We start from the raw sequence: 11,578 nt of genomic DNA on the forward strand, positions 1-11,578 counted from the left end.
AAGGGTTGAGGGTTTTAAAAAACTGCTTTCATTTTTAATGAAGGAAACAATATCTTTTCTGCTCTCAATATCTCTTATATCGATATCTCAATATAAGATTCCCCATCCCTGGCCTCTCCCAAATGTGCTTCTCCTGAGGTGCCACCAAAGCTCAAGAATCCTATACGGAACAGAGATATCTTGGATGTGTTTGTATTGGCAGTGAGGTCAAGAAAGGAGAGTGAGGACAGTGGAGCCATGAGGCAGAATATGACCGCTACCTCAAGCAGTAGATACTGGAGGCAGTGGGAGCTTCAGTGAAGGGTTGAAGGCCAAAACTGGACACATGGCTGGCCCTGAATCCCTGCCTGCCAACCTTCTGCCCTCAGTGTAGAAGTATGCTTCATCTGCCAGCCCAGTTGACCTCTATATGTGAAGGTGGGGTCCCTTGCCTCAGGCAGCAAAATGTCTTAGACAGATCCTGGGAGCTTCCCCACCACCACCAAATATTGGTCGCTAACTGAAACCCACCACCAACAGTCTAAAACTTGAAAGACCTATGAGTCCTGGTGTGCATGAATTGAAGTTGCTATTTAAGCCACAGCTTCCCTTCCCTCTCTTCTGCCTGAGGGCCAAAGCAGACATCTTTTCTTTGCCTGAAAAATAGCTCTCTCAGTGTATGTGTATATAAACTGATTTGGACCAGGGCTGGGCAGCTGGGCGTGGGGATTTGTGGGAATTAGAGTCTAGTTCCCATTTGCAGAGTGTGTGGAAGACAGCCCTGGGTGATTAGACCCTTTAATTTGTTCTCTTTCTTTCCCTCCTATAAAAACTAGACACTCCCTTTTAAAGTTTAAAAGAACATGCTGTATAACTTAGTGTGCTTTGCAGTTGCAGATCAAATGTACAATGCAGGTGGGTGTTTCTTAAGTAGCTAAAACATCTTACATAGATTAAACTGTTACAGACTAGCTAACATTTACAGACTCAGAAGCAGACAGCAGCACAACAAAGATGCTGCTCTGTTAAGACTGTTCAGCTAACTGCCATAACTGAACCAACTGCCATAACTGCCACAGAGCGTATGACAGTTCTACTGCTCTTGCAATTAACCCTTTACATATGCAATTTGGATGCCAACATCCCATAGAATTAAACCCCTCTTTTCCACTGTTTCCCCAATGGAAACCACTCATCACTCCAAAGTTGCTGTTAGCTACAAGCAGTGGGGGGGAAAGGCAGGTGCAGTACAAGTTCCTGTCTCTCGCTCCCCCTCCTCCCCGTGGTTAATAATATCTTCAGTGAGGGAGTGGAGAGGATTTAAATAAGTAAACAGTGCCGAAGAATAGGTTGACCACCCTCCCCTCTGTACCATGGCTCTGATCCCACTTGCCCACCTGTTTACTAAGCCACAAGTCCAAGGGAGGTTTATTTTTAAGAGCTGTTAAACATGAACAACTGCTGACTGCATCGCTCAGTCACTCATTTTAGGCTGAGGCCACATCGCCTCCCCTTACTTTCCGTTTCCTCTGCTGTTAGACTTCACACCTCCCAGGAAGCAGTGCTTCAACTCTTGTCATATATGAACATTGCTGTAACTAAGAACAGAATGTAGCATCCCCCATAAGGTGTTTTTAAGCAAGAGAAAATACGCCTAGAGGCAACAGCGGCTGGTGCCCATTGCACCCATTGCAAGCAGAACCAACAACAGGCAGAGCCAACTCATTCCAGTTTTGCCCCCATCCTCTCCTCCGATAGTTCACCCTTGGTTCAATGTACCAGGTCACTTCCTCCCCGCTGCATTTCTCCTCCTGTTTGTGTCCTCCTCTGTCTACAGTTTCCCCTCGGCTGAACTTACCCACCTACCCACCCTGCTGATTGTGATGGTGGTTTTTGTCCACTAGGACCAAGACCGTGACCAGCCAGTAAACGCCCGTAGGCTCTCCAACAGCCGTCGGATGGTAACATGCTTTGGGCACTACCGGCCTGGGCTACATTCGAACCAGTGACCTAGAGGTGAAAGGTCGTGTGCCCACCCCGCCTCCCGATACAATCCTGCCCTCCCTCACCCACCGCCACACCTCATTGCTCCCATCTGTCATCACAATGCCCACCCCCATTCCCCTGAACTTTCTCCCCCTATCCCTGTCTGCCCTCCTGACACTTTGCTGTAGCACATGGAAGTTTGTCCATCCCTAGAATGGTGTGGGTGGTGGAGTGCAAATAGATAGAAAGGGCGCATCATGAGCAGAGGAGGAAAATATAGGCAGAATGAAGACGGGTGGAATGAATGTGCATGGGAAAAAGAGGAGAGATGGACTCTAATCTGCCTTGTGTGTATTCAGTAGAGCATGGGGGTTCTCTGCATATGTTGTAATGGACACACATGAGGGAGGCAGAACCTTCCATCACAAGCTTCATTCTGCCAAAGTCTTGCCATGATGGCTGGTCTCCAGGGACTATGGGCACAGCAAATACCAGTTGCTGGCACCCACAGGAGAGGAGTGTGCTCTAGCTCCTACTCAAAACAATGCATGGTTGTCAGTTTGTGCCAAGATGCTGCAGGAGACGCTTCCTAGAGGGGCCAGAACCAAGGTGAAATGGCATCTGTCTCTTCAGCTTTTGGTTGGGTGGTCGTCAGTCTCACAACCAAGAATGGTCAGCTTTGAGGCAACAACCCTGATAGACTCTGAAAGAGCTACCCAGTCTTTGTTTGATTGTGTTGTTGTTTTCCTTTCTAGGGACTTCTCCGATTCTCCAGGTCCCCACGTTTATCCCAGGTAACTTTTTTGCTGCAGAAACAGAAGGGCACAGGGCTGGGAGAAATTGCATTGATTACAGCCAACATGAAATTGGCTGGGTGGGTGGGATCTCAGGAAGCAAAAAATTAAAATTAAATAAAAATCTTAACTTTGTTCGTAAGTTGCTTGCAAAAACTTGAGTTTGTACTCTCCTATTTTTCCCCCCCTACCCCTGAAAGCCTGAGGGCTAAGAGCATTTTCACCCTGGCTTGCGGTGCAAATATGAACTAGTTTGAAATGCTTATTTGCATGACAAATTGATACCCTCCACCTAAACAATGATTAGATGGTCACACATCTAAGTTTCTTAAATGTGATTTAAGCCTCACCTATAAGAAAGCTGCCTTTCCATCTTCTGAATCTTCTTCCTTCCTTCCCTCTTGTTTAGCCTCACCTTGAAAGTGGTGCTGCCCCCGAGAAGCCCCTGCCCTCCATCCAGGAGTATGGCGAGGACTCTGAGGACTTCTTCCAGCCCTCGCCAGCCACCATCACCCGCCGCAAACTCCTCTTGCCCAACCTTAACAGCCCCGTGAGGCGCGGCTCCTTCAGCAGCCTGCTAGGAGATGACCTGCGCCAGTTCTCCGCCCTGCGGCGAAATTGTCGCTCCCCAGCCCACTGCAACCGAGGCCGTAGCCCCTCTCCGCAGTGTCGCCGGGAGGTGCAGCTCTCCGATGAGGGCAGCACTGGCCGGAAACCTGGCAAGCTCCTCATTCCCTCCCTCATGAACTACGGAACCCCAAACCTCAGCCCCAGGTAAGGGTCCTCATTGCGTTCCTGAATAGCCACAGCAGACAAACGGATTTGGCTCGTGGGGTATGATCCGCTGGGAAGTTCTCCTGGGAAAGCCTCAATAAAATGAATAGGATACGTTCAAAAAGGAAGCAGTGGTTTCCTGTAGCTTCTTTCCATTTAACTTAGATTTAGGTTGGAGAACTTCCTAGCACTGGGGTGTCAGGGAGCTGTCAACAAGCCAGGACATCAACAGGGCAGGCGCACACACAGAAGGCATGGAATATGATTAGCTTTTTATTAGCAGAAAAACAACAACACAGCAATGTCCTTGGTTCGTCTCAACTCAACGAAGACTTTGCTGAAACTAAGCTCTAGCCATGCCCCTCCCCTCTAGCCTCTCACTCTGGATCCTCCCAAGCAGGGGGTGAGCTCCTCCTGTGGGCCTGTCTGGCACTCCTCAAGCAGAGAGTCAGAGTGGGAGAAGAGTCAGCAGGACTGGGACTGTCTGCATGCATGCTGTGACTCTCAGATTCTAATCCTGTCCCGGAAGGCCCTCCTCCTGACCCACCGTGATCTCTCAAGTCTCCTGCTTCTATCAGCTCCCAGCTTATCCTTTCTGCTGACTGCTCCTCAGTGTCCCACCACCAGGCTCCAGGTTCTAAGGTGTCATCTTCAGAGCCCTCCCTGGAGAGTTCTTGGGAGTCAGGCACCCACCACTCCTCCACATCCATCCGGCCCCTGACAGTGGGGGGTCTGTTTTCCATCCAGTGCTCCATTTCCTCAGAAGGATAGACTGCCCCTGAATATGGAGGTTCTAAATTTGATATTCAATCACCACTGCTTGACCCTGTCTTACCACTTTTTGACTGCACCCCGCCGCATAAACTAATCTGTCTCCCACCTCCCTAGAGTCGTGGATGGAATTGAAGATGACGGTGGCGCATCAGAGACACAAACCTTTAGTTTCAATGTGGATCAGCCCATGCAGAGCTCGGCGCAGGAGCCTCCAGTGTCAGGTAGCGATGGCAACGGAGGAGATGGGTCCTTCCACCTGCCTTAGAGAGCAAGAAGCCACTTAGCCGTCAACCATTCAATGCTCATTAAAGAAATGCCTCGCACACTATTGAGCAAGCAGATTCAGCCCTCTGTTGAGCATCAAGGCTCATTAGTGAGCCATCAAGTTAAGACTGGCCATCTCTTCAGCTGACCCGCCATAATAGTATTTCTCTTAAAATAGTTAGCATGTGACAGCTCACTCAAATGAGTTGGGAACCATGAGATGTTGCAGAATGGCTAGGTCTAAGGCCCCTCCAGTTTTGTGGCTGGATTTCCTAACAGGCTAGAGTGGGGAGGGTAAAAAGAGCCAAGGGGAGGGGAAGCCCACATGATACTCTCCGGTTGTTATTGGACTCCAACCATCCCCAATTGTGGGCCATGGTGCCTGAGGATGATGGGAGCCATAGTTCAATGACATCTGGAAGGCCCCATGTTAGCTGCCACTGAGCTAACTGCTTCTGTGGGGGCTTCATTTCTATATGGCTAGATCTTGACCCCCATCTTGTGACTAGAGGAAGTAAAATGAAATATAATAAGTAAACTTGTGCAATTGACATAGGTTGCAGCAGTCAGCTTTTCTCGGGACAGAATTAGGCCAGGTTCTCCCCTCCCCGAAGTGATAAAGCTAGGTTTGGACTATACCACTTTTGACTGCAGGTGGTGACTCACATGGCTGAATGGGGCTTCTTTGCTCCCACAGGTCCCCCTGCAGGCAGGAAATTGTATGGCAGGGGAAAGGGAAAGGCCAGGTGCCTTCTCCGCAACATGCACTTCTTTATGAATGGCTTCTGCCCACATTGTAATATGTAATATCCTATGCACCCCTGAAATCTATATCTGACATGGTATAGTCCAAATGCAGGCTTACCACTTTGGTGAGAAGTAGTTCTTTGTTCTAGCAGTACTGAAGCTTCATTATTTAAAAATAACTATTTTAGAACAAAATATGCACAGTTCAGGTTTTAGGGCGACAGTGGGGAACCTCAGTTCCAGGGGTCTGATGTGGCCCTCAGTACCTCTCTGTGTGGCCCTCACTCCTCAATGGCCTTGCTTTACACCCTCCTTGAATATTTTTGCCCAGCTGGAATGTGTCCTTGGATAATGCCTCTTGCCTGCCTGGATAGAGAGGAGGCTGTGCAGAAACTAGCCTGTTTCAAAAAGCGAACATTTATATTCATTACTCTGCCCAGTTTTGCCTCTGGCCCCACCCACCACCCTTGGGCTACCAAAGGTCACCCTCCCTTTTTAGGGGTTTGCTCCAATGTGATGACCCCTTGCTCATACAAGCACAGTGTCAGAGGATCGGGCAGAAGGCAAACTGCTGCAAGTATTTCCTCTAACCCTCTCATCTCCCCCTCCCACCCCTTGAATTTCCTTGCAGGGACGGAGCAAGCCAACCCTGTGTCAACTGCAGAAGCTGATGAGGTAAAGCAGAACATCCGAAGGCTGAATCAAGAGGTAGGAAGCAGCAGGGCCTTATTTGATTTGATTTGTGAGTCACTAGGGCGCAGTCCGGTTAGGACGCGGGTGGCGCTGTGGGCAAAAGCCTCAGCGCCTAGGGCTTCCCGATCGAAAGGTCGGCGGTTCGAATCCCCGCGGCGGGGTGCGCTCCCGTTGCTCGGTCCCAGCGCCTGCCAACCTAGCAGTTCGAAAGCACCCCCGGGTGCAAGTAGATAAATAGGGACCGCTTACCAGCGGGAAGGTAAACGGCGTTCCGTGTGCTGCGCTGGCTCGCCAGATACAGCTTTGTCACGCTGGCCATGTGACCCGGAAGTGTCTCCGGACAGTGCTGGCCCCCGGCCTCTTAAGTGAGATGGGCGCACAACCCTAGAGTCTGGCAAGACTGGCCCGTACGGGCAGGGGTACCTTTTAGGGCGCAGTCCTGGCATCAGTTTTCCCTGCCGGGGCTGTGTCCTGTGTTTAAAATGCTTCTGAGCATGGGCAAAGTGCATTTGCCTTACCACCAAGTAAGCACAGCACGCCCTCATACATCAAGGACTAGGGGAAACTCTAGATCAGGAGGTGATGTTTGCAGATGTCTCTTTCACCCTGAAAACTAAGCGGGGTGGGGAGATGCATAGCTGCAGATCACCACTAGCTGCAAATACCAGGTTAGTTTAGTTTAGTTTGTTTGTTTGGCTCGACTGCATTTTTTCCTGCCCCCACCCCCCACCCATGGGGGAAGGAAAGGGATGAGGGGGTTGATTTTTCTGTGCATCCGTGGTGTTGGCGTTTCTGACTCAGGGTGTCAGGGTTTAAAATTAGCACCGGGTTGGTGACAATTTCATAGCAACAAAGCCAGCCTTCTCTTTCTTCTTCTCCTCTCTCTCCCCCCAGCCTCACCCCACAAAACAAGTTGCCTGTGTGTTCTGCTCCTCATTCTTCATAGGAGCCCATCTCAGGCAGAGCTTTTTTTACACACGCACACACTCCCCGCCCCAATGTCCTGGCTCCTCCCCTTTCCCCAGCTGCTACATAAAAGCCTCAAAGACTCTGAAACAGATCGGATCAGAAATAAGAGGCCCACAGCCAGTAGCCGTGTCTTTCTGTGTGGACACATGGAGGGATCAGGCCCTTGTAGAGGGCATTCTCAGCACCAAATGGATTATAGTCATTGCAGCAGAATGAACTTCAGATTAACAAATAGTGTGGGACAGGAGCAGCATGGGGATGATGTGGACCACCTCAGAAAGCTGCTTGCATTGATGCACATTATCACACAGTGCATACATGCTCATCATGAGGATGTAGTGGGTAGTGTGCAGGACTAGGACCTGGCGAGACCAGGGTTCACATACCCACTTAGCCATAAAACTCACTGGGTGACGTTGGCACTTTCTCACAGCTTAAGTTGCCTCACAGCGTTTATGTAGGGATAAAATGAGGACGATGTATGCCGCCTTGGAGGAAAGGTGGCATATAAATCAAATAAATAAGCAGGCATGACACTTTCAACGTGCTCTATATAAATGCTAGGTATTGATTCTTTTTCTGGTTTCCCCCAGATCAACAACCTGAACCGGGAAGTCTCCCAACTCAGTCGAGAGCTGCAGCATCTGATGAGCCTCCTTCAGAGTCAGCTTGCCATCCAGCCTTCCTACGCCCCTGCCGCGAGCTGCCCTCACAACTGTGGCCAGACCTCGCCTTCCCCGCCTCCCACCAGCAGGCTGCCTTCATCCCAGAGCATGCCGCCCCTCGGCCTCCCGGCCTCCTCGAGCGCAGACTTTTCAGCCTTCACCAACTCCCTGCCTTCTTCTGCCTCGTGCATAGAGCACTTGGGACCCGGGGAGCAGAGGGGTTCCACTTCCTGTGGCCCCACGAGCCCCACATACCAATACCACTCCCTATGGGCGGACACGGGACACGGAAGCCACCACTGTGGCCAGGCAGCCAAGGGGACTTCTTCCCGGTCGAGTTCACCCACGCCGTGCCCCCTTAGCTCTCTCTCCCCAAGGAACTCTTTCTCCACTTGTTCGGGGCAGGGCTGCCCGCCACCAGCACGCTGCCACTTCCGGTCAAGCTCAGAGACCTTTCACTGATGCCAAGTAGCCTCCTGTCACCTAACCTTCTTCCTGATGGTTGCTGAGGGCTCAGGACTCTGCAGAGAAGCCAAGCAAGCTGGGCCCCAAGATTTGGCTTGTTGGTTGTTTATTTTGTTCTTTTGTAACCAGTAGATATATTTTTTAAAATTTCTCCATGTGGGAGGCAACTATTCCCATGAGAGCTGAAATGAAGTGAAATTTTGGATTCCAGATTTAAGTGAACATTTGGGTTTTCAACATTGTTTTTAAAAGGCATTTTTAAAAGAAAAAAACACAGGCAGCTGAATCGTGAATCTTGCTGGTGCATTTTGAAGGCAGCGGCTGTGTTTGTATACCATGCTTTGCATTGTCCCAAGAAGCTGAACACATTATGATTCAGCACTTAATCCATAGCTTCCTGCTACGTGCAAACTTGGAAATTCTGGCCAATGGCTTTGAAACAAGCCAGTATATCAAACCAGCTTCAAATCATGGCTTCAAGTCCAGCTTGCTTTGAAGCTGTGAACCAGGGATGGGGAAGATGTGGCTGGACTATAACTCCCATCATCCCCAAGCACTGGCTGTGCTATCTGGGGCTGATGGGAGTTAGTGTTGTTGGACTCCAACAGGGTCACAGGTTTGGCCCATCAGCATGGGATGATGGGAATTGTGGTCCAAAACATCTGGGAGGCAGCAGGCTGGGGAAGTCTGTCTAAATTTAACAGCATCAAACGGCATGTTGCAATATATTGTTGCACACCACCTTAATCTCCAAGCAGTGCGAGATTCCAGTGATTCTAGGTGCTCACCCAGAGTTCGTGTTTCCTTTTGGGAATGAGGCACAGCGGAGACTGTGGTGTCATAACTCTTAATGACCCATCACCCAGGCAATGATTACCTGATCACAGGAAACTAGCCTGGCTTATATTTTAACACTTGCTGGTCCAAGGGTTAGAATGGCTCTGGCACCCAGTTTAGCTTTCCAAGCTTTGATTAAATTCTAACACTTACTGGATCTAGGAACGCAGAGGAGTCTGGCACCTGCAAATTCATAACACTAAATATGCAGATGCACAAGGCTGATTCAAATCATTTTGGTGCTACAGAGGGAAAGTAGGCAGGTACCTTTCCTCCTGTGAGTTAATAAGAGCACAATCTATCAGGAAGTTCATATGTGCAAGCCTCAATGAAATGAATGGGAGCTGTGCAAGAGCAATAGTTCTAAATAACACCCTAGCTTGGTGGCAGAGCACTTGCTTGCATGCAAAAGGTCCCCGCTTCAATTTCTGGCATCTCCAGGTAGGTCCAGGAAAGGCTCCTGGAGACCTGCTGCCGGCCAGTGTAGACAATACTGGACTAATGGTCTGATTTGGGATAAGGCAGCTTCCTATCATCCTGTTTCAGTTAAGCTTGCACAGGAGAATTTCCATTAGAAGTTATCCTACAGGTTGGCTCTGCCCATCTCCCACTCTGCCACATTTAATGAGGCTCAGATTCCATTATTTGTAGCAGACACCCCATGACAGGGTTCTGGAGCAGAATATATGTGCATATTTCTTCAAGCAGGAACATGTTAGGAGCAAACAACTAGAGAATTTTTCTTCAAATTTATTTCATCTTTACTTTTTTCTTTCCTCCCCCTAAAACCTTCAGAGTCAGTGTACACACTGTACTTTTAATGCACACTGGAAGCACATTTCCCCCCTCCAAAAATTCCCCCTCCAAGCTTATCCCTCTCAGAGTTACAATTCCTAGCAGTCCTTAACAGACTACAGTGTGTACACAGCCTTTTCTCTGATCACTGATTGCTTTTCAATCCTGCCGCAGGGCCAACCCCCCTCTACTAAATTATTGTTTTATTTCTTTTACTATTTATGGTGAAAAGGGGTGCAGGAGGGGGATATGTTATCCTTCCGTGAAATGTCTGACAAATTAAAGAATTTGTTTTTTCTATTCTGTTCTAGCAGTTCCTGATGGCTGGGGGTGGGGGTAATCTAAAAAGAAAGAAAGAAAGAAAGAAAGAAAGAAAGAAAGAAAGAAAGAAAGAAAGAAAGAGGAGAGAGACCTCTGGGTAAAAACTGCAGCATTTGTCCTCTTTTTTCCAATCTAAAGAACGTAGATTGACTGACTTTCTCTAATTAGCCAATCTCTTTCTTGTCCTCCCTGGAGGCTAATATATCCTGACAGCTTGAACCATTTCCGGCTGCAAAACCTGGTTCTTTATTTCTAAGCCCAAAGGTGTCAAAGCTCAATCAGTGCCTACAAAAAAGGATACTCCAATACAGAACTTTAAAGCATGCAGGGACTGTGGCTGGAAAGAGCTATAAGTGTGGATCAGTCCTGCTGTGTTTTTCCACAGACAGCCTTTGATCCGAAAGGGCAACTTAAGCCAGATTCATCTGACTGTTAAGCTGAGGTGTGTACACTTGAGACAGCCATTGCACTTGTGCGGATGACAGCGTATGAACAGGAGTTAGAAGGGGGGTTTGGTGGTGGTTGGGAACCAAACAGGTAATGTGCATCGGATGAAGACACCCTCTGATGTGTAGCACAGCATGCAAATGCAACATGAAACGCAGCCAGGGTGAGGGATGATCTATAGCCTCGGTCTGCATGCATGTGCTATGACAGCACACACATTGGATCAGACTGATATCCCATTCCATTCAACTGCTTGCAACAGGGCTCTGTTGAGACTTACGGTAATTTTTGTTCAATTGTGTCCCAATGGTTGATTATAATTCATCACTGCTTACTTTTCAGAAGCACTTGACATAAATTACCATGAATTAACTCAATGCAACCAATCATTTTTTAAAAAAAACAATAATAAAAACACAATAAAATTTTTTGACCACCTTTTAAAAAAATTGATAGGCTGACTTAAACTATCAGAACTGATGCAATCTAGTCTCCAAGAGAGCTATGAGTCAGGAAGGTTGTGGTTTAATCCTTACCTTCTGCCTACCCTGAACTTTCTGGATGGTCTTCGGCAGGGCCGTCTTTAGCATATGTGCTGCTGGGGTGCAAAGATCTGCCCAGCGCCCACCCCACCCCAATTTGGGGAGGGGCAGGTCAAAGTTGTTGAGCTTTTAAGGAGGGGAACAGCGATAAACGCTAACATGAAAGGAGGAAAGCGGCAGCGATAACTCCGTCTTCCTTTTTTGCGATCATGTGAAAATGAAAGACACCACTGGGGGGGGGGCAGATACATCCCGGTCGACCGGTTAGACATCCCTGAGGTAGATAGTTAAGAGCTTAGGCGGCTTCAGCAATGGGCGCCTGGCACCCCCCAGAATTCCGCACCCAGGTGCCCCACACCCCTGGGTGAAGACGGCCATTCTCCAGCTGATGCTCAGCACCCTCTCCCTAATCTGCAACATGGAAGTGATAAAACTGATCTACCTTAAGCATAGGTTCCCTATATTTGGGGGCCCTTGGGCACATTTGCAAACTGGAGAAACTGGTGGACACCACATACACACCACG

At 48.8% G+C, this 11,578-nt stretch overlaps 1 protein-coding gene across 1 annotated transcript in view; it reads left to right on the top strand.

Moving 5' to 3' along the window:
- KCNH4 (potassium voltage-gated channel subfamily H member 4) overlaps positions 1–10,038 on the top strand; it is a 54,540-nt gene extending 44,502 nt beyond the window's left edge. The window contains exons 12-16 of the mRNA XM_028702496.2: positions 2,721–2,759; positions 3,169–3,533; positions 4,422–4,528; positions 5,950–6,026; positions 7,574–10,038. Of these exons, the coding sequence (XP_028558329.2) occupies positions 2,721–2,759; positions 3,169–3,533; positions 4,422–4,528; positions 5,950–6,026; positions 7,574–8,107 (1,122 nt within the window). The 3' untranslated portion in view covers positions 8,108–10,038. The remainder of the gene's footprint in view (positions 1–2,720; positions 2,760–3,168; positions 3,534–4,421; positions 4,529–5,949; positions 6,027–7,573) is intronic.
- Positions 10,039–11,578: the final 1,540 nt, after the last annotated feature.

The sequence above is a fragment of the Podarcis muralis genome, chromosome 13, assembly GCF_964188315.1.
Source record: "Podarcis muralis chromosome 13, rPodMur119.hap1.1, whole genome shotgun sequence".
Classification (NCBI taxonomy): Eukaryota; Metazoa; Chordata; class Lepidosauria; order Squamata; family Lacertidae; genus Podarcis; species Podarcis muralis.